Source organism: Hyla sarda, chromosome 10, assembly GCF_029499605.1.
Source record: "Hyla sarda isolate aHylSar1 chromosome 10, aHylSar1.hap1, whole genome shotgun sequence".
NCBI lineage: Eukaryota > Metazoa > Chordata > Amphibia > Anura > Hylidae > Hyla > Hyla sarda.
This window is the reverse complement of record NC_079198.1, coordinates 88404523-88430970: the sequence shown is the minus strand read 5'-3', so window position 1 is coordinate 88430970 and position 26448 is coordinate 88404523. Positions and strand designations below refer to the sequence as shown.

Sequence of the window (26448 nt, the reverse complement as noted above, 5' to 3'; positions counted from 1 at the left end):
CTTGCTGAATATGAGCAGATAATATTGCCCAAAACACTTCAGAATTCATCCTGCTGCTTTTGTCAGCAGTCACATCATCAATAAATACAAGAGAAGCAGCTCCATTGGCAGCCATACATGCCCATGCCATGACACTACCACCACCATGCTTCACTATATATATGTGCACGTAATTGAAAAAGAAAATGCCAATATGTAACTTTTAGGGGTTTAGTTTCTACGTAGTGCACTTTATGATAAAATTATGAAGTTATCTTTATTCTGTAAGTTCATAAACTGTAATTACAACAATGACAAAGTTGTATGGGTATTATTTTATTTACTTGTTAAAGGGGTATTTTAGGATTTTTTTTATTTGACTATGCTACAGGGACTTTGAAGTTTGTGTAGTTCATAATATAGTGTCTGTACCTGTGTTCGACGGTTTTCTCACAATTCTTCTGTGATTATCGCCCCAATATTTATTTTTAACAGCATGCAACATGATTCATGTCTCGGGATTTCCCAGGGTGCAGTGCGTTTAAACTTGACATCACTAGGCAGGTGATCAGAATGAGCCTATCCTGCTTCAATTTAGCAACAGCTGTAGGCCCACTGATTAGAAAACACTGTGTTTCAATGGGTGGGGTGGTTGATGTGTGGGAGGAAGGAAAGTGACCTCAAACTTTCAAGCATGGAACTGTGGGATGTGTAGTTTAGAGAACAAAATCCAACAGGAAATATCCAGTTCTGGCAGCTAAGTATTAAAATCATCTTATGGTGGATAAGATTATACATTATACATTTGATATTGGGATCTAAAGGATTAATAGCCTAGTAGCGACAATTGCCACTGCAGACATCTAGCTAAGGCCCTTTGTTGACGAGCTGGGGGCTGCATGGTACGGTGAAGGATGCCCATCCCGCTCCAATGCCAGACACCCCTTTCCAGGACGTACGCACGTCTTATAGTGGGAAAGGGTTAAAAAATTGTGAAAAAAATTGTGAAAAAAATTGTGAAAAAAATTGTGAAAAAAAACAAATGTAATTAATTGTGAATAAGCACTTTCCCTAATAAAAGTATGTAAACAAGAATAAACATAACATATGTGGCATTGCTGCATCCGTAATTGCCCGAACTATTAAAATATAATGTTAATGAAACCACACGTTCAATGATGTATACGTAAAAAAAAATACCAAAGTCTAATTTAAATCTAGGTTTTACATCTCTGCTATAAATGTATGGAAATTTGTGAATTTGTGTAATCATGTAAATGGATAAATGTTTCTTTTCAATTTTACAGTGATGATAGATTGTAAGATGAAATAATTGGAAAATTTGCATAAGAGTCAACACTGCTCTGCTGACTCAATAATTGCAGAGACCAGACCTTATCTGGTATTGAAGGGGTATTCCAGGAATATATATATATATATATATATATATATATATATATATATATATATATATATATATATATACTGGCTCCAGAAAGTTAAACAGATTTGTAAATTACTTCTATTAAAAAACCTTAAGACCTCCAGTACTTATCAGCTGCTGAAGTTGAGTTGTTTTTTTTCTGTCTGACAACAGTGCTGACACCTCTGTCTGTCTTGGGAACTGTCCAGAGTAGAAGAGGTTTTCTATGGGGATTTGCTCTGGACAGTTCCCGAGACAGGTTTCATCAGAGAGCACTTAGACAGAAAAGAACAACTCAACTTCAGCAGCTCATAAGTACTGAAAGGATTAAGATTTTTTAATAGAAGTAAATTACAAATCTGGGAACAAGGAAGGGTGGAGCCAGCACTGAGTAATTAATACTTCTTAATTGTAATCCAAGTTAAAATTCTATGGAAGGCAGGAAAAAAATGAGCACAAGGACAAAAGTGCAAAGGTGCATAGTTGGAACTCCTCAAACGCTGATGCGTTTCAGGCCATTAGGCCTTAATAAGGGCCTAATGGCCTGAAACGCGTTGGAGTTTGAGGAGTTCCAACTATGCACCTTTGCACTTTTGTCCTTGTGCTTGTTTTCTTCCTGCCTTCCATGGAATTTTAACTTGGATTACAATAAAGAAGTATTTATTACGTGCTGGCTTCACCCTTCTTTGTTCCCTGCTTTGTACTCAGAGGCTGGCCGTGCACGTGCTGAATCAGGTGAGCTGAACTCTCTCTGTGCTTTTTAATTTACAAATCTGTTTAACTTTCTGGAGCCAGTTGATATATATATATATATATATATATATATATATATATATATAAAGCTAGTAGATTCCTGGCATGGATTTCCATGAGCCATCATCTGCACGCAAGCTTTACATTACCAAGCGCAGGGTTCTGTGTTTAAGTCCTGCAGGAAGAATGGGAACTTTTTGATAGAGCATGAAAGCAGTTCCTGTTACAGTAGTCCTGCTGGACTGACCCTAGAATTATTCTTACCTGCCCTCCTTCTTCCCCCTCACCCCTGACCCAACCTGCTTGATGCTGGAGGTGTAGAACCTATGATGTCACCATCGAGTGACCAGTAGCATGTTGGGGGTGGAGCTTAGCTGTGCAGGATAGGAGAGATCATGGCTGAAGGACCTGTGGTTATGCTGTGGAGGAGCTAAAGCTAAACTTGAGTGAGCATGCTTGATAAAGGCTATTGTTGCCGAAACGTTGCACCTTACAGTGGTCCCTCAACATACGATGGCAATTCGTTCCAAACGAGCCATCGTTTGTCGAATCCATAGTATTTTGAGGGATTCGTGCAATGTAAAGTATAGGAAGCTGTACTCACCTGTCCCCGCCGCTCACGATGGTGTCCCAGCCGCTCACAATGGTGACCTTGGGCCTCCGCTGGGCTCTCCTGGTCTTCTCCGGTCCTCTGCTGTCTTCTCCGGTCCTCTGCTGTCTTCTCCGGTCCTCTGCTGTCTTCCGCAAGGCCTTACTGGGCCTGCGTAGCGACGTCATTACGCCACTGCGTACGCCATTCCTATTGGATGACGTGTGCAGCAGCATATTGACGGCATCGGAGAGGGCTGAGAAGACAACGGAAGACCAGCGCTGGACCCGGAGGGCACCCCGGAGCATCGTGGAGGTAATACTTACCGCACCACACGGGGAACCTTAAGCTGCTATCCGGCAGCAGCTTAAGCATTTTGCGCTGCCGGATAGCACTTGCGATGGCCCCGACATAAAAAAGCATCGTATGTCGATGCTGACATCGACATGCGATGGCCTCTGAGAGGCCATCGTATGTCGATTTGATCATATGTCGGGGCCATCGTAGGTTGGGGGGTCACTGTATTTGGAAATAAAAAACACCAGCTTTTATTGACCCAAGACCTGCTTGTGCAGTGATTTCTGGACTTTATATATATATATATATATATATATATATATATATATATATATATATATATATACATATACATATACATATATATATATATATATATATATATATATATATATATGTATATATTGATAGTGTCACAATGTAATTGTCAAATGATATCCACCATTTCTCATGATAAAACTGTATAACCTTCACTGTCAGCTTTTCACATAAATTACCTTCACTAATTGCCTGTAACATTTCCATTTTCTATAATAATATCATATTTCACATCTATCATTGTGTTACAACAGAATTCTCCAAATAAACATGACCATTTTATGCTTACTTACTGCTTTTGACTTTAGTAATTTCTTCTGTTTCCTATATAACTTATACTCTTTTCCCCTATATAAAGTAGTGCTACGTTTTCCTCCACATAGCTGTTGTTGGATTCTTAGTTGCGAGATGGTAATAGCAGCTTTGCAAAGACTTTGTGCTAAACATAGGTTGCTATTATAATACTTACCACTTTCTTTTTATTAGCTGGGAAGCTCCCGTTAGATTTAACAAAAATAGCACACAGCTTCACATCTTCTGGATGAGTACATTTGTCCTACGGAACAAAACACAAGTGCTTAGCAAGAAAAGAACAACACCCATATATCTTGACAGTGTGTTTCTTCAAGAACATTTCATCAACCAAATGACTGTTATTCATCTAAAGATTATAAACTCCTAGGGTTTAGAGTATATTGAAGAATGTATACTGAACCTACTTACAGAGGATTAATATTGTTTTCTGAATGCTTAAAAGCACCATAACATAATATAGTAGCCACATATAAATTACAAGGCCAAGCATGCATGCATTTATTTTCCCAGAAGTCTATGGAAGTAATCGTAATGTTTACTGAAAGACGACTAGCTTAGAATAAAATCATGATTTCATGCCTTTCTGGGACAAGAAGTTTATGCTACATTCTTCTATGTGTGGCCATCCAGTGACTATGATGTGAATTGCAGCTTGTTGAGATATATGATAGCATGCTGTAACAAAATATCGACAGTGGCATTGCTAGGGGTGTGTGGACTCCACCAGTGACACCTACCAGTTGAGTCCTAACGTAAGTTATCATCCCCTGATGATGTCATCCCAGCCACCTTTGCATCATTGCATCTGTATCCCCCTTGGCACAGAAATAATGTAGGAGAAAGGTGGAGCCGCATGAACTGTGAGCAGTCTATAAGCCACTGTGACGCATCCCTGGTAGAACAGCACAATAATTTTACGTCATTGCGCCGGCCCGGCGTCTCGTAGGCTGCAGAACTGAAGAGAAAAGAGGACCTACTCCATACATCGTGGAAGATTGGACTAGCTGAGTTTTACTGTTTTTCTGTATGGCCACAATGGGGGCTATTATTAATATTCGGGGGGGGGGAGCTATTATTATTATCAGGGGTGGGCAATATTAATATCATTAATATATTGAGGGCTATCATTAATATCATGGGGGCCATATTCATGTCATGGGAAATTTATCACATTATTAATATATCAGGGGCAATATAAATATCAGGGGGGCATTATTAATATCAGAGGTGAATTATAAATATATCAGGGGCATTTTAAATATATCATGGGGTGCTAATTATATCAGAGAGGCAATATTTTTATAATTCATACCACTGATATATTTAAAATGCCCCTTAATATTAATAGTGCCTCCTGATGTATTTATGATCCTCCTGATATATTAATAATGCTCATATGATATTAATAATGTCCTTCATAATATACCCCATGATATTTGTATAATGCCCTCCTGATATTAATTGTGCCCTCTGATGTATTTATGATGTCCTCCTGATATATTTATATCAGGGGGCACTATTAATATCAGGGTCATTATTAATATATCATAGGGGGCATTATTAATTTATATTGGGGGAACATTATTACTGTATGAAGGCACAAGGCATTATTACTGTATATGACACTGTGAAGCCATTACATAAGGCTCTGGAGGCATTATTACTGGGCGGGGGCAGAGGGCATCATTAGTGAGTGGGGGCACAGAGTATTATTAGTTAGGCAATTAGTAGTTATATTATTAGGGTGCACTAATGGAGTATACTCTGCAGAGGCAAGTCGCATTTGGGAAAAGTCATCATGGCAGTTTCAGTCGGGTAAAGAGGAAAAGTTTTTAAAAAAAGGAATGACTCGGATCAGAGAAAACATGGTGCAGAGAGACTATTTGGCCCTTGTAGAGTGCTGTTAGTAGAGTGCTGTTAGTGAGTACATGACTATATTATGGCCCAGGCCAAGTTGATATTACTTTCAAACTGTCTCATTAATAATAATGTGGGGATAATATGTTAATTTTTCAATATAATATTTTTCCATGATGAAATCATAAGAAGCAAAAAGTATTTACCATTCCAAGTTATAAATCTGATATAAAGTTGATTTCTATTTTGTATTGCCTACTGGTACTTACTATTAAAAAAAAGGAAAAACTTTGTGGCTGGAAATCAAATTGAGATCACACAGAACACATTTCCCAGTCTATTAATGAGAATCCCATTAAATACAAGATAGAACCATCTATATGTTTAAAAAGATTGAGATCTTTTTAGAAGCCATAGCTGTCCCGACTTTGTTATTTAACGTTAGAAATCTGGAGTGCGTCATACATGTTGAGACAATGTTAGAAGGGTTTTCTGGCATAGACATAAGTGGAATTAGGTGTAAGGGAAGAAAGCATAATTTACTAGTACATATGAGTTTGCAGGTCATTCCTGGGAATTGCTTATTATGTCAAGGTAATGGTGCAGGTAGAGAAGCAACAACATTTAGAAAACCTAACACCTTACTGATCATATGGAACCTTGAATATAATGTAAACTACAGAAATTATTCATCTTAACGGAATAGATACCCTATGTTTAGGAAAGACCATCAACTTTGTAAAGCTCAATAAACCCTTTAGGTTTAAAATAAAAATGTTCAGTGTGTAACTATGCAGCCCCCTAAAAAACGAATCGGTTTCCTATTAGTTTTGACACTGTGTAACAAGAAAAGACATAAAAAGAAGTACTCCCTATGTAAGGAGTGAAGACAGAGAGGCAGATAATATAGATATTTCTGCAATCTGGGTTCAATAACCAAAAACTTATAATGTAATGAGTTGGTCTCAACCATGTCCTCTCGTTAGGGTTGCGGGGCTTTCCTGGTAAATTAAAAGCTCTAATGCAGTTGTTTTTCCAATCAGAGGCCTATTCTGACCTAATGATTCTACTTTACCTTTAGTTTTGACATATGGACTTCTGTCTTGACTCTAGACCATCCTACTCCATTGACACGAAAAAACATGCATTAAAGAGGTACTCCACTGCCCCAGCGTTCAGAACATTTTGTTCTGAATGCTTGGAGTGGTCTGCGGGGGTCATGATGTCACTGCCACACTCCTCGTGACATAATGTCACACCCCCTCAATGCAAGGCTATGGGAGGGGGCGTGGAGGCCGCCATGCCCCCTCCCATAGACTTGCATTGAGGGGGCTGGGAGTGAAGTTACAAGGAGCGTGTCACAGCTGGGACCCCCGCCGCCTGTACCCAGCATTCTAAATGAATGCCGGGTGCTTCACAGAGATCGTGGGGGATCCCCACGATCAGACATCTTATTCCCTATCCTTTCGATAGGGAATAAGATGTCTGGGGGGGCAGAGTACCCCTTTAAATAGGTTGTTGTGATAGCTGATCAAGGATTCAAAGTTAAAATCACACTTACTTTGTGGGTCCCTGCATCCACACCTCGACTGTTGCGCTTAGTGTTCACCCTTTTCCTCCTTTTTCTTAGAACTATATAAATTTGGACATACACGAGGAGTGTGACAATAAAGGGAACATAGAAGGATACAATAGAGGAGTAGATGACAAATGCAGGGTTTTCAATGAGGCACTCATTAGAAGCTGGAATGAAAAAGATTGGAACAGAATAATTATTTACAGCTGATCCCATACAAGCCCTATTCATTGCATAGAGGCTTGAAGAGAACCTTGCACTTGTTTCATGCTGCCTGTACCATAGGTAATATAAAATGCTGACAGACTCCCTTAGCTCAATTTAGAAAATTCATAGTTGTTACTTCAACTGGGAACAGGGCTCCGAGTAATCAAGGGAATCCACTGGCCCTAATAGACAGATCTCTCTCTATTTCTATTTCAGTATAGTAAGTAGAGATATTTTAACAGCATGAATCAATTGACTGATTCCCTTTGAACAAAGTAATAATTACTATGAAAGCTTTGTTTGTTTCATTGTTACACTTAAAAATATTTGTCATGATCTTTTTTTTTTCATAAATCAATATAACACGTGAATATATAACATATCTCTGGAGAAAGTGGCACTTTTTCTATTATATTTTTTTTTTTTAGCTGAGGTCTGCAATGATAAAAGGCATAAAGGCATCTAGTAATGAAAATAAATAGAAGATAAACATTTTAAGGTATCCCTGATGGTTAGCATGGAGTAATGAAAGACATCAAAATATGTGTCTGAATAAAAGGTGGAAAGATGTGAGTTAAAAAAAGACTCACTATTTAACCCCTTAAGGACCCATGACGTACCGGTACGTCATGAGTCCGCTACCGTTCTATAAAAGCGGGTCGGGCCCGGCCTCTAACAACGGCAGGGACCCGTGGCTAATAGCGCGCAGCACTGATCGCGGTGCAGTGCACTATTAACCCTTTAGACGTGGCGTTCAAAGTTGAATGCCGTGTCTAAAGTGAAAGTAAAACAATGCGGCTTAGCTCAGGGAGCTGTTCGGGATCGCCGCGGTGAAATCCCGGCATCCCAAACAGCTTACATGACAGCCGGAGGGTCCCTACCTGCCTCCATGCTGTCCGATCGCCGAATGACTGCTCAGTGCCTGAGATCCAGGCATGAGCAGTCAAGCGGCAGAATCATCTATCACTGGTTTCCTATGAGAAACCAGTGATCAATGTAAAAGATCAGTGTGTGCAGTGTTATAGCCCCCTATGGGAGCTATAACACTGCAAAAAAAAGTGGGAAAAAAAAGTGAATAAAGATCATTTAACATCTTCCCTAATAAAAGTTTGAATCACCCCCCTTTTCCCATTTAAAAAAAAAAAACTGTGTAAATAAAAATAAACATATGTGGTATCGCCACATGCGGAAATGTCCGAATTATAAAAAATATATCATTAATTAAACCGCACGGTCAATGACGTATGCGCAAATTTATTTTTTCCAGAGTCCAAAATATTGCATTTTTGGTCACTTTTTTAATCATGAAAAAATTATCAATAAGTCCTATCAATGCAAAAATGGTACCGCTAAAAACTTCAGATCATGACTCAAAAAAAAGAGCCCTCATACCGCCCCATACGCGGAATAATAAAAAAGTTATAGGGGTCAGAAGATGACAATTTTAAACATATTAATTTTCCAGCATGTAGTTATGATTTTTTTTTTAGAAGTACGACAAAATCAAACCTACATAAGTAGGGTATCATTTTAACCGTATGGACCTACAGAATAAAGAGAAGGTGTCATGTTTACTGAAAAATGTACTGCATAGAAACGGAAGCCCCCAAAAGTTACAAAATGGCATATTTTTTCCATTTTGTCTCACAATTATTTTTTTCCGTTTCGCCATCATATGGATTTTTAGGTGCAAAATTGAAAGAGTTATGATTTTTTAAAGGTAAGGAGGAAAAAATGAAAATTCAAAAACAAAAAAACCCCGGGTCCTTTAGGGCTTAAGGACCAAGCCCATTTTGGTCTTAAGGACCAGCCCAATTTTATTTTTGCATTTTTGTTTTTTCCTCCTCACCTTCTAAAAATCATAACTCTTTTATATTTTCATCCACAGACCCATATGAAGGCTTATTATTTTTATTTTTTTTGCATCACCAATTTCACTTTGTAATGACATGTACGGCACAAAAAAAAAATTATGTGGGGACATTGAAAAGAATATATATGTCCTTGTGGTTTGGAGTTAACAATATTTATAGCCCGTTGGATGTCGGTTTGTGTATATCCTCTCAATATTAGCTGGTTAGATATATCTGTACAAGTTTTCAAATATTCATGATTTTCTGAACATGTCCTTCTTGCTCACACGAACTCCCGTATAGGAAGATTCCTTATAACATGCCGTGGGTGGCAGCTTTCTGCATGTAGCAAACTGTTGCCTGCGGTTTGTTTTCAATACAGTTTAGTTTCAATTTTTTTCGATTGTGGTTTACTCATTAGTGTAACATCCAAAAAGTTGATATTAAAGTTATCACATTGAGTGGTAAATCGTAAGTTGTATTGGTTATGGTTGAGAAACTCATCAAATTTAACTGCTTGTTATTTTGTACCAAGCCCCACCAGGAGGAGGTCATCCAAGTATCTTCCATACCATCCAATTAGGTGGAAAAATGGATTAGAATAATTATATAGGATGACCTCCTCCCAGTGGGCAATACTGTATATAGGTTTGCCAGCGATGGGGAGAATTTTGCTCCCATAGGGCATCCAGTTGTCTGTAAATAATATTGTCAATGGAAACGAAAAAAAAACTTATGTGCAAGTAAGAAGGACAAGACATCCAATATCTAATGTTTAATTTCTGTGCTATAGTTACTGTATTTATACAAGTGATATGCTATAGTTTGTACTGCAAGGTTGTGTGGGATACATGTATATAATGCTACAATGTCAGCAGATAGCCAGATAGCATTTTCCGGCCATGTAATATCTTTTACCACTTGTAATAATGCTGTGCATGATGCGAACACCGGTCGGGTGCTTGCGGTCATTTACATGTACGATGTCATTAAGGGATTAATCATGCTTTAAAAATATACAGAGACATTTATAAAGCTGTGCTAGCGCCACATTTGCTATAAAATATCACATTTTGCGCAAAAAATTAGCAATTTTGGAACAAATACAACACATGCACAAAGGATGAGAAAAGGATGCAGGAAGAGGGTTGGAAGTGGGCACAAAGGGAGGAGTCCTCCTCAAATGCAACTTTAGGCCAGATTTGTGGCCTCAGCAGTCACAGAAATCTACACCAGCTCTTAGTTGATATCGATTTCTCCACCAGGCGCAATCGGCTGCCATGGACCCTCTTTATCTTTTATCTAAGTGAAAATGGGCAGAGCTATATATGTGTACATGGTATATAAAATGCCACACTTAGTTAATGCCCTTGATTGCGCCCAAGATCTTTGGGTCTTTTTTAACCCACATATAATTAGATGCCTGGGGATTTGAGTTGGAGCAACGAACAGCAGAGGGCACAGTGAGAAAGACCTCCAATTCTATAGGACAAAGGATGCACACACTGGAGAAAAGGAGACACGGGAAAGAGAGTGAGCACAATGGGTGAGATTTATCAAAACCTGTTTAGACGAAGAGGGGTGCAGTTGCCCAGAGCAACCAATAAGAGCTCTTTAATTTTTAAAGAGGCCTGTAAAAAATAAAAGAAGCAATTTGATTGGTTGCTATGGGCAACTCTTCCTCTGCCCAGGTTTTGCTAAATCTTCCCCAATGTCTGACGTTTAGGAGATATATGAGAGCAAATGCCTATGGTGCTCCACGGAAGACTGGAGAGTACCTTATGAAATGTTCTCTTTGACAGTGCAGGTGTGAATAAACAGCTTCCAGAAATTGGACCATAAATCAATAACCTTGTCTGAACGATGTTAATAATTACTTGTTTAAGATATCCCTACTAAAAGTATTCTAGGCATTTTTTTGTTCTATGTATATGATCCCTTTTGAATATGTTAGAACATTTCTGATATGGTTCTAATGCATCAGAAGTGCATTATTTTTAGTATTAGTATTTTATGTAATTTTAATTGCACCAAACATACAGCGGTGAAAGAAAGTATTGAACATGTCCCCGTTTTTCTTACTAAATATATTTTCAAAGGTGCTTTTATCAGATGTTGTGAACAACCCAATTAATCCATCCATACAGAAAGAAGGAGAAACCAAGACAAATATGTTCAGAAATGTAGTTGTGTGTAATAATGTCAAAATAACACAGGGAAAAAAATATTAAGTGCATGAAGAATTAGTATTAGCTGTTTCAGTCCCAACTAATGGCTACAAAAAGGTCTCTTGCCAATGTGTCACACAAGACACTTCTCATTATGGGTAAAAGCAAAGAGCTGTTTTAAGACCTTGGCAACCTAATTGTAGCAAAACATAACAATGGTGTTGGTTACAGGTGAATATCTAAGCTTCTGAATGTTCAAGTGAGTACTGTTGGAGCCATAAAACAGAAGTGGAAAGACAATCATTTCACCAAAAATTTGCCTTGACCAGGTGTTCCTACCAAGATATCTGACAAAGGAGTGAGAATAGTCAGAAGAGTTGTCCAAGAGCATCAAGAAGACCTGAAATTAGCAGATACTGTTGTCTTGAAGAAAAATTATGACATGTTCAATACATATTTCACTTGCTATATACAGATATGGACATTCATCTAGGTGGGTAAATTTAGTGCACCAAGTATAAAGTGCTATCATTTAAATGGGTCCTGTCAGATCCAAAAACTTTTTAAATGTTGTTACTGATGAAAATTAAAGACCTAGTGTAATATGGTTGTGTAAAAAAAAGTTGAATATTTAATAAATAAAACGGCTCCTGAAAATCCAACCACTAGGGATTCCCATACCTACTGGGACACTAACCAGTCCTGCAGCAGCATCAAACTTGTCCATGAGTCATGGACAAGAGATGACTCATGGACAAGGCTGCATGAGCAGACATACCAAGCACCTTCCACCACCACAAGGGAGGGACACTTCCCTTGAGAGGATTTATTAACACTGTGAGCTAATAAAAAGAGATTTTTATTATAAATATGGGTGATAGAGGTATACACATTATTTGCACATGGTCAGGATTAGATACTGAGTAACATATTCATTATATTTTTTTTGTGAGGTCTGACAGGTACGCTTTAAACATTTATTTAAACATGGAGGCCACAGGTGAAGAGTGCCACTATATGCTTTTACAGTGGCATTTAGAGAGATGTCTATTGGAGGTATTTGTCCCAGCATCCTCTCAGCATATACCTCTGACCTACACTGCAGAACATGACATTAAAGTACCCACAAGACCATTGTAAATGGGAAAAACTAAAGGAAAAGGGCCAAGTATCCCTTTAAGATTTTATCCTGCACAGCAGCACTTTGTCAGCCTGAAAAAATATGGAGCTGTGTTGAATTTTTGTTACACAGTGGGTAGACAGCAGTACTGCTGTGAATGGAAAACTGGAGAAATAATATGCAGTGCCAGATTTATCTGCTTGCTATTTCATGGTATGCCCCTGCAATACGTGCAGGCTCTCCAAATGTCATTACTTTAGTTTCTTATCAAGCAACATTTCTTAGTCTACCATTTACTTTCTATTTAGATTGTCCTCAATATTTTGTCTAAATTGCTCTATCAATAAATTCGCCTTGACATTTTGTTTGTAGAACAAAGTCTATCATTTTGTAAGAATAGATGATACAACGCTGAGGACTCATAATTACTGTATAAATTATCACACCGCCAGCAAACAATTTGATAATGGATTTCTTAAAGGGGGTACTTTGATGAAAAACATCCTATATAGGCACCTCAGTCATCCGTGCATGGAGAGAACTCTGCCGCCGGATGACTGTAGACTACAGCCATAACGCCCCCTCCATTCATGTCTATGGAAGGAGGCGTGGCGGCAACATACTAGGCATCACGCCCCCTCCCATAGACATGAATGGAGGGGGGGTTGGTGTGATGTCACGAACGCGGAAGCTCCAAGTATATCCGCTTCCGTGTCCCCAGTTATAAACTGGGACCACGTTATCTTGGACCTTTTAAAATCAAATGCCAAATCAACCCTGTCTCCTACAAACTCCTTCTTCCTCCTTCTCTCCGTATTTCCAATGCTTTTCATGTCTCTCTCCTTAAACCACTTTTCCTTAACTGCTTCCCCCTCACGGTCAGACATCTTATCCCCTATCCTTTGGATAGGGGATAAGATGTTTTTCGGTGGAGTACCCCTTTAAAGGAGCTATCCAAAAAGTAAAATAAATAATTTTGTTCATATAAATGGACTTTCTGTGTTAACTCGCTAAACTCTTATATTATCTATGACCCTGGATTAATTATAAGACAAAGTACTAGTGTCTAAGGCAGTCCATTGAAACCCTCTCATTGCCTCTCGCTTCCGATTGTGGGGCTGGCACTCTTACTCTGTTTTAGACTTTTGAAGTCATGTAATCAATAACATGATGTTACAGAGGAGTAGGGGAGACAGCCCCCAGTCAAATGGTTTGGAAAGAAACTAGACAGCATTCTGTATCACTTAAATTGTAATGCATGGAGAGGTGGATCTACCGGTTCTCAAAGTACAAAAGCAAAATTATTGCAACATTATCGCAACATTATCGCAGTGCACCCGGTCAGCGGGTCTGACCGGGGCGCTGCGAACAGGAGAACGCTGTGAGTGCTCCGGGGAGGAGCGGGGACCCGGAGCGCTCGGCGTAACAGTACCCCCCCCCCCTTGGGTCTCCCCCTCTTTTTAGAACCTGAAAATTTGTAGATAAGGTCCTTGTCAAGGATGTTGTCCTCGGGTTCCCATGACCTCTCCTCCGGGCCGCAATTCTCCCAATCTACAAGAAAAAAACGTCTGACCGTCTTGGATGCCAGAATTTCTTTAACCGAGAAGATGTCAGAGGACCCGGAGACAGGAGTAGGAGCAACAACCTTAGGAGAGAAGCAGTTAAGGATAAGTGGATTAAGGAGAGAGACATGAAAAGCATTGGGAATACGGAGAGAAGGAGGAAGAAGGAGTTTGTAGGAGACAGGGTTGATTTGGCATTTGATTTTAAAAGGTCCAAGATAACGTGGTCCCAGTTTATAACTGGGGACACGGAAGCGGATATACTTGGCGGAGAGCCACACTTTGTCTCCAGGAGAAAAGACAGGAGGAGTTCTTCTTTTTTTGTCGGCATGTTTCTTCATCCGGGATGAGGCCTGTATGAGAGATTTTTGAGTCTCTTTCCAGATGGTGGAGAAGTCCCGAGTCACCTCATCAACAGCGGGCAAACCAGAAGGCGCGGGAGTAGGGAGGGGGGGAAGAGGGTGACGGCCATACATCACAAAGAATGGGGATTTAGCGGAGGACTCAGAGACTTTGAAATTGTACGAGAATTCGGCCCATGATAGGAGATCGGCCCAGTCATCCTGGCGGGAGGAAACAAAATGTCGCAAATAGTCACCAAGAACCTGATTAACTCTCTCCACTTGCCCATTGGATTGGGGATGATAGGAAGACGAGAAGTTTAATTTGATTTTAAGCTGATTACAGAGGGCCCTCCAGAATTTCGACACAAATTGAACGCCTCTATCCGAGACGATATGCGTAGGAAGCCCATGAAGGCGAAAAATGTGCACAAAAAATTGTTTCGCCAACTGTGGCGCAGAAGGAAGACCTGGAAGAGGAATAAAATGTGCCATCTTGGAGAAACGATCAACGACCACCCAAATAACTGTGTTGCCATGGGATAAAGGTAAGTCTGTAATAAAGTCCATAGCAATTTGAGACCATGGTAGCTCAGGAACAGACAGAGGATGAAGGAGACCAGCAGGCTTCTGGCGAGGAGTCTTGTCCCGGGCACAGACTGTACAAGCCCGAACAAAATCAGCAACATCTGCTTCCAGTGTAAGCCACCAATAAAAACGAGAGATGAGCTGGACGGATTTTTTGACGCCAGCATGGCCGGCGAGATGTGAGGAGTGTCCCCACCTGAGAATCCTGAGGCGCTGGCGTGGAGGGACGAAGGTCTTTCCAGGAGGAGTTTGTCTGATGGAAGCTGGGGAAGCAGAGATCAGACAGTCAGGAGGAATAATGTGTTGCAGGGAGGCTTCCATTTCAGAGGCATCCGAGGAACGAGAGAGGGTGTCAGCCCTAATGTTCTTGTCAGCGGGGCGAAAATGAATCTCAAAGTTAAAACGGGCAAAGAACAACGACCACCTAGCCTGGCGAGGGTTCAGCCGTTGGGCAGACTGAAGATAAGAGAGATTCTTGTGATCAGTGTATATAATAACTGGGTATTTGAACCAATCCAGCAGGTGCCTCCATTCCGCGAGGGCCAGTTTTATGGCCAGTAGTTCTCGATCACCAATGGAGTAGTTTTTCTCCGCCGGAGAGAAGGTCCTAGAAAAGAAACCACAAGTAACACCATATCCGGAAGAATTTTTCTGTAGGAGTACAGCTCCAGCTCCCACCGAGGAGGCGTCTACCTCCAGTGAGAAGGGTTTAGATGGATCAGGTCTGGAGAGTACGGGAGCAGAAGAAAAGGCAGTTTTGAGACGGTTGAACGCCTCTTCTGCTTAAAGAGGCCAGGACTTAGGGTTGGCGTTTTTCTTGGTTAGGGCCACAATAGGGGCCACAATGGTGGAAAAATGTGGAATAAATTGTCTGTAGTAATTGGCAAACCCCAAGAAACGTTGGATAGCTCGGAGTTCGGAGGGGCGTGGCCAATCCAACACGGCTGATAGTTTGTTCGGGTCCATTTGGAGTCCCTGGCCAGAGACTAAATATCCTAGGAAGGGAAGAGATTGGCATTCAAAGAGACATTTCTCCATCTTGGCATATAACTGATTGTCCCGGAGTCTCTGAAGAACCATGCGGACATGCCGACGGTGTTCTTCTAGGTTAGAAGAAAAAATCAAAATATCGTCCAGGTGGACCACAACACAGGTATATAATAAATCACGAAAAATTTCATTTACAAAGTCCTGGAAGACAGCAGGGGCGTTGCAAAGCCCAAAGGGCATAACCAGATATTCAAAGTGTCCGTCTCTGGTGTTAAACACGGTCTTCCACTCGTTCCCTTCCCTGATGCGGATGAGATTATATGCACCTCTTAAATCCAGTTTGGTAAAGATGTTCCGAGATAAGAGGCAGGGGATAGCATTTTTTTATAGTGATTTTATTAAGACCACAGTAATCAATGCATGGTCGTAAGGAACCGTCTTTTTTGGAGACAAAGAAGAACCCTGCTCCGGCAGGGGAGGAAGACTTGCGGATAAATCCCCTTTTTAAATTTTCTTGGATGTACTCCGTCATGGCTTGTGTTTCCGGAGCAGACAGAGGATAGATTCTGCCCCGGGGTGGAGTAGTACCAGGGAGGAGATCACTAGGACAGTCATAAGGCCTGTGAGGAGGCAAAGTCTCTGCTTGTTTTTTTTGCAAAAAACATCAGCATAGTCCAGATAGGCTTGGGGAGACCTGGTATCGGAGGAGCCATAGGGTTTTGACTGGCAGGACTGGGAGCAGACATAAGAAATTTTTTGTGGCAAGAAGTACCCCAGTTCTTGATTTCCCTGGTGGTCCAGTCAAGGGTAGGGGAATGGCATTGCAGCCAAGGTAGTCCAAGAAGAATTTCAGAGGGGCAGTTAGAAAGTACCAGAAATTCAATCTTTTCGTGATGGGGTCCAATGCACATTAAGAGGGGTTCTGTGCGATAACGCACAATACAGTCCAATCTTTCACCATTAACAGAGGCGATGTAGAGGGGTCTGGCGAGACTGGTCACTGGGATGTTGAACCTGTTAACGAAAGAGGCCAAAATAAAATTTCCTGCAGATCCGGAATCCAAGAAGGCCACAGCTGAGAAGGAGAAGTTAGAAGAAGAAATCCGCACAGGCACAGTAAGACGTGGAGAAGCAGAGTTCACACCTAGAGCTGTCTCACCTTTGTGCGGAATCGGAGTGCGTCTTTCCTGACGTGGAGGTCGAATAGGACAATCCTTCAAGAAGTGTTCGGTACTGGCACAGTACAGGCATAGGTTCTCATTGCAGCGGCGTGTCCTCTCTTGAGGTGTCAGGCGAGATCGGTCTACTTGCATAGGATCCAGGGCGGAAGGCACAGGAACAGATTGCAGCGGACCAGAGAAGAGAGGAGCCGGGGAGAGAAACCGCCTTGTGCGCACAAAGTCCATATCCTGGCAGAGCTCCTGACGTCTTTCGGAAAAACGCATGTCAATGCGGGTGGCAAGATGAATAAGTTCATGCAGGTTAGCAGGGATTTCTCGTGCGGCCAGCACATCTTGATGTTACCGGATAGGCCTTTTTTGAAGGTCGCGCAGAGGGCCTCGTTATTCCAGGACAATTCGGAGGCGAGAGTACGGAATTGAATGGCGTACTCGCCTACTGAAGAATTACCCTGGACCAGGTTCAGCAGGGCAGTCTCGGCAGAAGAGGCTCGGACTGGTTCCTCAAAGACACTTCGAATCTCCAAGAAGAAAGAGTGTACAGAGGCAGTGACAGGATCATTGCGGTCCCAGAGCGGTGTGGCCCATGACAGGGCTTTCCCAGACAGAAAACTGACCACGAAAGCCACCTTTGACCTTTCAGTTGGAAATTGGTCCGACATCATCTCCAAATGCAGGGAACATTGCGAGAGAAAACCACAGCAAAGTTTAGAGTCCCCATCAAACTTGTCCGGCAATGATAAACGGAGGCTGGATGCGGCCACTCGCTGCGGAGGAGGTGCAGGAGCTGGCGGAGGAGATGGTTGCTGAAGCTGTGGTAGAAGCTGCTGTAGCATCACAGTCAGTTAAGACAGCTGATGGCCTTGTTGCGCTATCTGTTGTGACTGCTGGGCGACCACCGTGGTAAGGTCAGCGACAACTGGCAGCGGGACCTCAGCGGGATCCATGGCCGGATCTACTGTCAGGATTCGGCAGGCTGGAGGTGGATCCTCTGTGTCAGAGAGGGATTGGCGTGGACCGTGTCGGTGGACTGGTTCTAAGTTGCTACTGATTTTCACCAGAGCCCGCCGCAAAGCGGGATGGTCTTGCAGCGGCGGTAGCAACCAAGTCGTATCCACCGGCAACGGCTCAACCTCTCTAACTGCTGAGATAGGCGCGGTAAGGGATTAGACAAGAGCAGGGTCGGACGTAGCAGAAGGTCAGGGCAGGTAGCAAGGATCGTAGTCAGGGGCAACGGCAAGAGGTCTGCAACACTGGCTAGGGATACACAAGGAACACTTTCACTGGCACAATGGCAACAAGATCCGGCAAGGAAGTGCAGGGGAAGTGAGGTAATATAGGGAAGTACACAGGTGAACACACTAATTAAAAACCATGCACCAATCAGTGGCGAACCGGCCCTTTAAATCGCAAAGAACCGGCGTGCGCGCCCTAGGGAGTTTGGTCTCCTCCTGGCCTGGCAGTAGACCAAACACAGGAAGTGCTTCTGGCTGCACTGAGCTTCATTGACATCTGCACAGAGCCTCACTGAAAGCTGCAAAGAGCCTCATTAAAGGCTGCAAAGAGCCTCAATGAAAGATGCATAGAGCCTCATTGAAAGATGCATAGAGCCTCAACTCAGCAACTTTTCCTCTGTACAGGTGTTAATAAATCTTCCCCATTGTGTTTTAGTTTGTACACATTGTTGAAATGTCTCTCTTCTGTAATTAGATCAATGATTTACACATGTTTGGGGGGTACTTTTTTCTGAATGGATATATTGGGCCTCATTTACTTAGACTGTTGTGTTTTTACTAGTGTTAATTGTTGTTTCAAATTTGTAGGATTCCTCCCTATTTACTATGAGGATTCAGATTTACAAGCCTGGAACGTTTTCTGACCAGCTTTTTCTAGGTGGAAATTTCCTGCAATTTATTCACAGGATTTTCTGTGAATTCAATAGTAAATGGGTCGGATTTGTTAAACCACGCCCCTATTGGGGCCAGCCATGCCCCTTTGCGGCTGTCCATGCCCCTTTTTCGGCTTTTCACAATGCAATGTCGAGTTAGTCGGATTTTCCTGGTGTCTCAGGCACTCCCAGACATGTCTCAGACACTGGGGTTTATTTACTAAGAGTGGAGTGGAATTTTCTTTGTGGGTTTTGATTCTCGACAGGTATTTTCCCAAGTTATTTATTAATGTTTTCCTACATTTTGCACTTTTCCCTACATTTTGCTTTTTTTTTTTTTTTTTACAACTGTTCTGAACTGTTGTTTTTTCCTCAGCTCAAATTCACCACATTTTCTGTGGAAACCTTAGTAAATATGTTGTTATTTTCCCAAAACTGTCGGGGACATACCCCTTTTGTCAGCACCACGCCCCCCCCCCCCCCCCCCCCCTTGGCCATGTCCCCTTTTAGGGTTTTCTTGTAAAAAGGAGAGTTATTATTTTTTTTTTTTTTGCAACTTAAATGTAATGTTCAACACAATTTGGGTGCAAAACCGGAGAAAAAGGGATCACGTTAGTACATAAACCCCACTATACGCCAAAATAACTTGGAAAAACCTGACAAAAACTAGTGGGTTTTAGCTTAGTAAATGAGGGCCATGATGTTGAATGCTGAGGTACTTTTTTTCTGAATATATAATGAAGAATTTTCCAGTATTTATTCAGATTATGAACACATTGGGGGAGGGGGGAATTTTCAGACGGACTTTGTCTAATTTAGTTTAAAAAAAAAAAAACTGTGCTAGATTGTTTGAAAAAGTAGTGCAACACACATTCAGTAAATGTCCTGATTTTTTGCAATAAAAATAATGTGCTGTTATTTGGAGGCATTGTATAACGCCTTTAAAACAGAATGCAAACTTTCTATTAAATTCTATTAAAGGGTTATTTAACCCCTTAAAGGGTTATTTAACCCCTTAAGGACTACGTATTTTCCACCTCACCTTCTAAAAATCAGAACGCTTAAAATTTTGCACCTACAGACCCATATGAGGGCTTCTTGCGCCACCAATTGTACTTTGTAATTACATCAATCATTTCACCACAAAATCTAAGGTGAAACCAGACAAAAAATGTTTGTGGGTCAAAAATGAAAAAAAAAAAAATTATTTTGTAATTTTTTTGGGCTTCCGATTCTACGCAGTGCACTTTTTCGGTTAAAGTGACACCATATCTTTATTTTGTAGGTCCATATGTTTAAAAGGATACATAATCTATATAGGTTTTATTTTATTTCACTACTTTAAAAAAACTATAACTGCATGCACCAAAATTAGTGTTTTAAATAGTCATCTTCTGACCCCTATAATTTAATTTTTCCGTAGATAGGGATGTATGAGGGCTAATTTTTCATGCCGTAATTTGAAATTTTATCGATACCATTTTTGTCTTGATGGGACGTTTTGATGGGAGCTTTTTATATATTTTTTTTAGGGTATACAAAGTAACCAAAAGTACGCAATTTTGGATTTGGAATTCTTTTTACGTGTACACCATTGACTGTGCTGTTTAATTAACATTATATTTTTATAGTTCAGACATTTACACGCGCATTTTTGTTAGCATATTTTTTTTTTTATGGGAAAAGGGGGGTGATTACATTTTTTTTTCTGAAGCGGTTACATCACATTTATTAACTTTTTTTACACTATTGTTTAGATCCCATAGGGGACTATTACATGCAATCATTAGATTGCTTACACTGATCAATGCTATGCCATAGCATAGCATTGATCAGTGTTATTGGTACTCTGCTGCTCCAGCCTGCATGGCAGGCTTAGCGCACTAGAACACCGATCAGACAGCGAGGAGGCAGGTAAGGAGCCTCCCGCTGTCCTCTCAGTGGCTCAGGATGCCGCAATTTCACCGCGGTGATCCCGAATAGCCAGCTGAGTTAACCGGCAAGTCTATGGCATCCACATATTTAATAATAAAAGTTGATTATTATTATTTTTTTTTTAAAAGAATGTCATCTATTCATAATGTCTCATGCTGCTAGGTTTCTCGACATTCTGTCAAGTTTTTCCACTTTTATCCTACACCACAGAGCAAAGTTCAATAGAAGATCAAATTTAGCACTGTTGGTTGTAAGCTTGGAGAGATTTTTACTGACCCAACCTTATTGAGAAAGGAATACTTTTCATTTTTTTTTTGGATTTCAATGTCAACCCAGAAAGAAAAGAACATTTAAAAAAATCAATAAATTACATGACTAATTTATTATGTAAAAAGTCTTTGCCAAAAGGATTTTTTTTGTTCCCAGCAGCTTATTCTCCTCTCTACACTAAAATAATTATGCACAGTTAGATATAGCCATAGAATGCCTGTTCATGGAGAGCTATGGGAGGATTAGACCAATAACCTTCTTATGTGTATGCCTTCCAAAAGTGAACCTGTCAGCAGGAAAACTGGGGTGTGAATAAGCCCATAGATAAAACTAGTCATTGTCATGACACTAGGCATACCTTTTAATCTTTTTAATCTCCATAGTCCTTTTGAGCCAGGAAATATGTCATTTTGCTGTTAAGCAAATGAGGACTAAGTGCCCAGTGGGTGATCTCTAGCATGGCAAGAGCCCAGTTAAGTCCCACCCATGTCTTCATTATAGCCTCTTTAAAGGTGATGTATCATGTACAAAAACTTGTTGCCTATCCACAGGATAGGGGATAACTTTCAGATTGCATGGGGTCCTGGCACTGGGGCCCCCTGCAATCTCCTGTACAGGCCCTCTACTCCCCCCCCCCCCCCCCCCCAAGCAGGGACCGCCACGTCCCCTCCATATATCTCTATGGGAAAGCCTTTCGTCTATCTTCAGCTCTCCCATAGAGATATATGGAGGGGCTCCGTACAGGAGATCACCGGGGCCCCAGCGCTCGGACCCCCCGCAATCTAAAACTTATCCCCTATCCTGCAGATACGTTTTTTCACTTTACCCTTGTGTATTCTGTTTAGTGCTGGTAAACTGGTTTTCAGTTTTACCTTAACGGATATCAGATATTGACAAAAAGGCTTATATGTTCCAGATGGAAAAAGAGAAGAGAAGCGGCGCCGACAGCCAGGGGGAGAGAAGGGGCAGCGGCACCCATTGCCGGCGCCGCTGCCCCGTTGCCTCCCCCCATCCCCGGTGGCATAATTACCTGAGTCGGGTCCGCACTGCTGCAGGCCTCCGGCGTGCATCCCCTGCGTCGTTGCTATGCACGGCGCGGCGCACTGACGTCATGCGCCGCGCCGTTCAGTGCATAGCAACGACGCCGGGGACGCACGCCGGAGGCCTGCAGCAGCGCGGACCCGACTCAGGTAATTATGCCACCGGGGATGGGGGGAGGCAACGGGGCAGCGGCGCCGGCAATGGGTGCCGCTGCCCCTTCTCTCCCCCTGGCTGTCGGCACCGCTTCTCTCCCCCTGGCTATCGGCGCCGGCACCGATAGTCAGGGGGACAGAACGGGCAGCGGCGCCGATAGCCAGGGGGTGAGAAGGGCCGACAGCAGCGCTCTAGACCCCAGGAAAGGCAGGGGGAGAGAAGCGGGCAGCGACGGCCTCTCTCCCCCTGCCTTTCCTGGGGGTATATCGGGGTATACACGCGCACACACGCACCCTCATTTTACCATGGATATTTGGGTAAAAAACTTTTTTTACCCAAATATCCTTGGTAAAATGAGGGTGCGTGTTATAGGCCGGTGCGTGGTATACCCCGATAAATACGGTATATATTTTTTTTTAATAAGCCTAGAGATGAGCGAACTTACAGTAAATTCAATTTGTCACGAACTTCTCGGCTCGGCAGTTGATGACTTGTCCTGCATAAATGAGTTCAGCTTTCAGGTGCTCCCGTGGGCTGGAAAAGGTGGATACAGTCCTAGGAGACTCTTTCCTAGGACTATATCCACCTTTTCCAGCCCACCGGAGCACCTGAAAGCTGAACTAATTTATGCAGGATAAGGCATCAACTGCCGAGCCGAGAAGTTTGTGACAAATCGAATTTACTGTAAGTTCGCTCATCTCTAAATAAGCCCCCTTCACCATATGGTCAAACTGTTTATTTCTTCACATTCTGGGCTGTTTGAGGGATCAGTTTGTGTACCATAATTTTCATCCGTACCATTTTAACCCCTTAAGGATTGAGCCCATTTTCACCTTAAGGACTGAGCCCTTTTTTGCAGTTCTGACCACTGTCACTTTATGCATTAATAACTCTGGGATGCTTTTACCGTTTATTCTGATTCCGAGAATGTTTTTTCGTGACATAGTCTACTTTAACAAAGTGGTAAATTTTGGTCGATACTTGCATCCTTTCTTGGTGAAAAATCCCCAAATTTCATGAAAATTTCGAAAATTTTGCATATTTCTAAATTTGAAGCTCTCTGCTTAAAAGGAAAATGGATATTTCAAATAAATTATATATTAATTCACAAATACAATACATCTACTTTATGTTGGCCTCATGAAGTTGACATGTTTTTACTTTTGGAAGACATTAGAGGGCTTCAAAGTTCAGCAGCAATTTTCCACGAAAATTTCAAAATCGGAATTTTTCAGGGACCAGCTCAGTTTTAAAGTGGATTTAAAAGGCCTTCATATTAGAAATACCCCATAAGTGACCCATTATAAAAACTGCACCCCTCAAATTATTCAAAATGACATTCAGAAAGTTTGTTAACCCTTAAGGTGTTTCACAGTAATAGCAGCACAGTGAAGGAGAAAATTCAAAATCTTCAGTTTTTACACTCACAATTTTTACAAGGGGTAAAAGGAGAGAAATCCTCCCAAAATTTATAACCCCATTTCTCTCGAGTAAGGAAATATCTCATATGTGGATGTAAAGTTCTCCTTGGGTGCACTAGAGGGCTCAGAAGGGAAGGAGCGACAATGGGATTTTGGAGAGGGAATTTTGCTGAAATGGTTTTTGGGGGGCATGTTGCATTTAGCATGTCAAGTGCTTTGCTACTGCACTACAATGCTCAGAAGAGAAGGAGCGCCATTGGGCTTTTTGAGAGAGAATTTGTTTTGAATGGAAGTCAGGGGCCATGTGCATTTACAAAGCCCATCATGGTGCCAGACCAGTTGACCCCCCCCCCCCCCCCAACATGTGACCACATTTTGGAAACTACACCCCTCACAGAATTTAATAAGGGGTACAGTGAGCATTTACACCCCACTAGCGTTTGACAGATCTTTGGAACAGTGGGCTGTGTAAATGAAAAATCTGTCAGACACCTGTGGGGTGTAAATGCTCACTGTACCCCTTATTACATTCCGTGAGGGGTGTTATTTCCAAAATGGGGTCACATGTGGAGGGTCCATTCTGGCACCATGGGGGCTTTGTAAATGCACATGACATTCAATTCCAGACACATTCTCTCTCCAAAAGCTCTTACTGAGAAGAAATGGGGTTACAAATTGTGTGGGCTTTTTTTCCCCTATTTTCCTTTGTGAGAATGAAAAATTTAGGGTAAAACCAGCATTTTAGTTAAAATTAGTTAATTTTCCCATCAAACTTTAACGAAAATTCGTCAAACACCTGTGGGGTGTTAAGGCTCACTATACCCCTTGTTATGTTCTGTGTGGGGTGTAATTTCCAAAATGGGGTCACACGTATTTATTTTTTGAGTTTATGTCAGAACCTCTGTAAAATCAGCCACCCCTGTGCAAATCACTAATTTAGGCCTCAAATGTACATAGTGTGCTCTACCTCCTGAGCCTTGTTGTGCGTCCGCAAATTGTTTATGGGGAGGGGCTTTTTTTCCTTTAAATAAAAAGTATGGGGCAACACCAGCATGTTAGTGTAAATTTTTTTTTTTTTTTATAGTAACAGGCTGGTGTAGACCCCAACTTTTCCTTTCCATAAGGTGTAAAAGGAGTTTGAGCTGCATAGGTAAATTTGCCGCAGCTCAAACTTGAAGCAGGAAACTCACTTTAAACCCACCCGTGTGAATGTACCCTGTACATTCACATGGGGGGGGGGCAAACATCAGTCGGTGGGCAGAGTGGGGGAACCAAACTTTAACCCCCCCTGCCCCCGATCTGCTATTGGTCGGTTGCTTCTGACCAACCAATAGCAGGGATAGGAGGGGTGGCACCCCTGCCACCTCACTCCTATCCCTTCAGGGGGATCGTGGGTGTCTGGGTCACTGGTCACCGGAGACTCGTATGACCCAGAATCACCGCAGATCGCAGATCTGAATTGACTTGCGATTTGCCAACATCTCAGGCCCCCCCCTGGGTGATGTGCCGGGATGCCTGCTGAATGATTTCAGCAGGCATCCCGGTCCAGTCCCCGACTGGCTAGCGGTGGGGACCGGAATTCCCAAGGGAGTACCCATACGCCCTCAGTCCTTAAGGACTATGGATACGCCCGCCGTCCTTAAGGGGTTAATATTGATCATCGTTTTTTACTTAATTTTTTCTAGGATATGTTGTAATAAAAGAAAAAAAAAACATTTATTTTATTGTTTATGCCATTCACCAGACGGGATAAATAATGATATATTAAAATAAATCAAACAATTATGCCCGCGACTATGCCAATTATATGGTTATGTTTTTTTTATGATTACATATTTTTGTATAGAAAATGGGAAAAGGTGAGTGATTTAAACTTTTAATATGGAAGGAGTTAATGTATGTTTGTTAAACTTGATATATATATCACTTTATTGGTCTACTTAGGGACTTTTAGGAGGAATTATAAGATTCTTCATGCAGATCAATGTACAGGGTGGGTCATTTTTATGGATACACCTTAATAAAATGTGAATGGTTGGTGATATTAACTTCCGGTTTGTAGCACATTAGTATATGTGAGGGGGGTAACTTTTCAAGAAGGGTGGTGACCATGGCGGACATTTTGAATCCAACTTTTGTTTTTTCAATAGGAAGAGGGTCATGTGACACATTAAACTTATTGGGAATTTCACAAGAAAAACAATGATGTGCTTGGTTTTAACGTAACTTTATTCTTTCATGAGTTATTTACAAGTTTCTGACAACTTATAAAATGTGTTCAATGTGCTGCCCATTGTGTTGGATTGTCAATGGAACCCTCTTCTCCCACTCTTCACACACTGATAGCAACACCGCAGGAGAAATGCTAGCACAGGCTTCCAGTATCCATAGTTTCAGGTGCTGCACATCTCGTAATCTTCACAGCATAGACAATTGCCTTCAGATGACCCCAAAGATAAAAGTCTAAGGGGGTCAGATCGGGAGACCTTGGAGGCCATTCAATTGGCCCACGAGGACCAATTCACTTTCCAAGAAACTGTTCATCTAGGAATGCTCGGACCTGACACCCATAATGTGGTGTTTCACCATGTTGCTGGAAAAACTCAGGGAACGTGCCAGCTTCAGT

General features: G+C 41.7%; 1 protein-coding gene across 1 annotated transcript in view; it reads right to left on the bottom strand.

Moving 5' to 3' along the window:
• The window catches only part of DRD2 (dopamine receptor D2), a 531813-nt gene that overhangs the window by 55619 nt on the left and 449746 nt on the right, over window positions 1–26448 (bottom strand). The window contains exons 5-6 of the mRNA XM_056542337.1: window positions 7093–7274; window positions 3829–3915 (exon numbers count right to left, since the gene is read on the bottom strand). Of these exons, the coding sequence (XP_056398312.1) occupies window positions 3829–3915; window positions 7093–7274 (269 nt within the window). The remainder of the gene's footprint in view (window positions 1–3828; window positions 3916–7092; window positions 7275–26448) is intronic.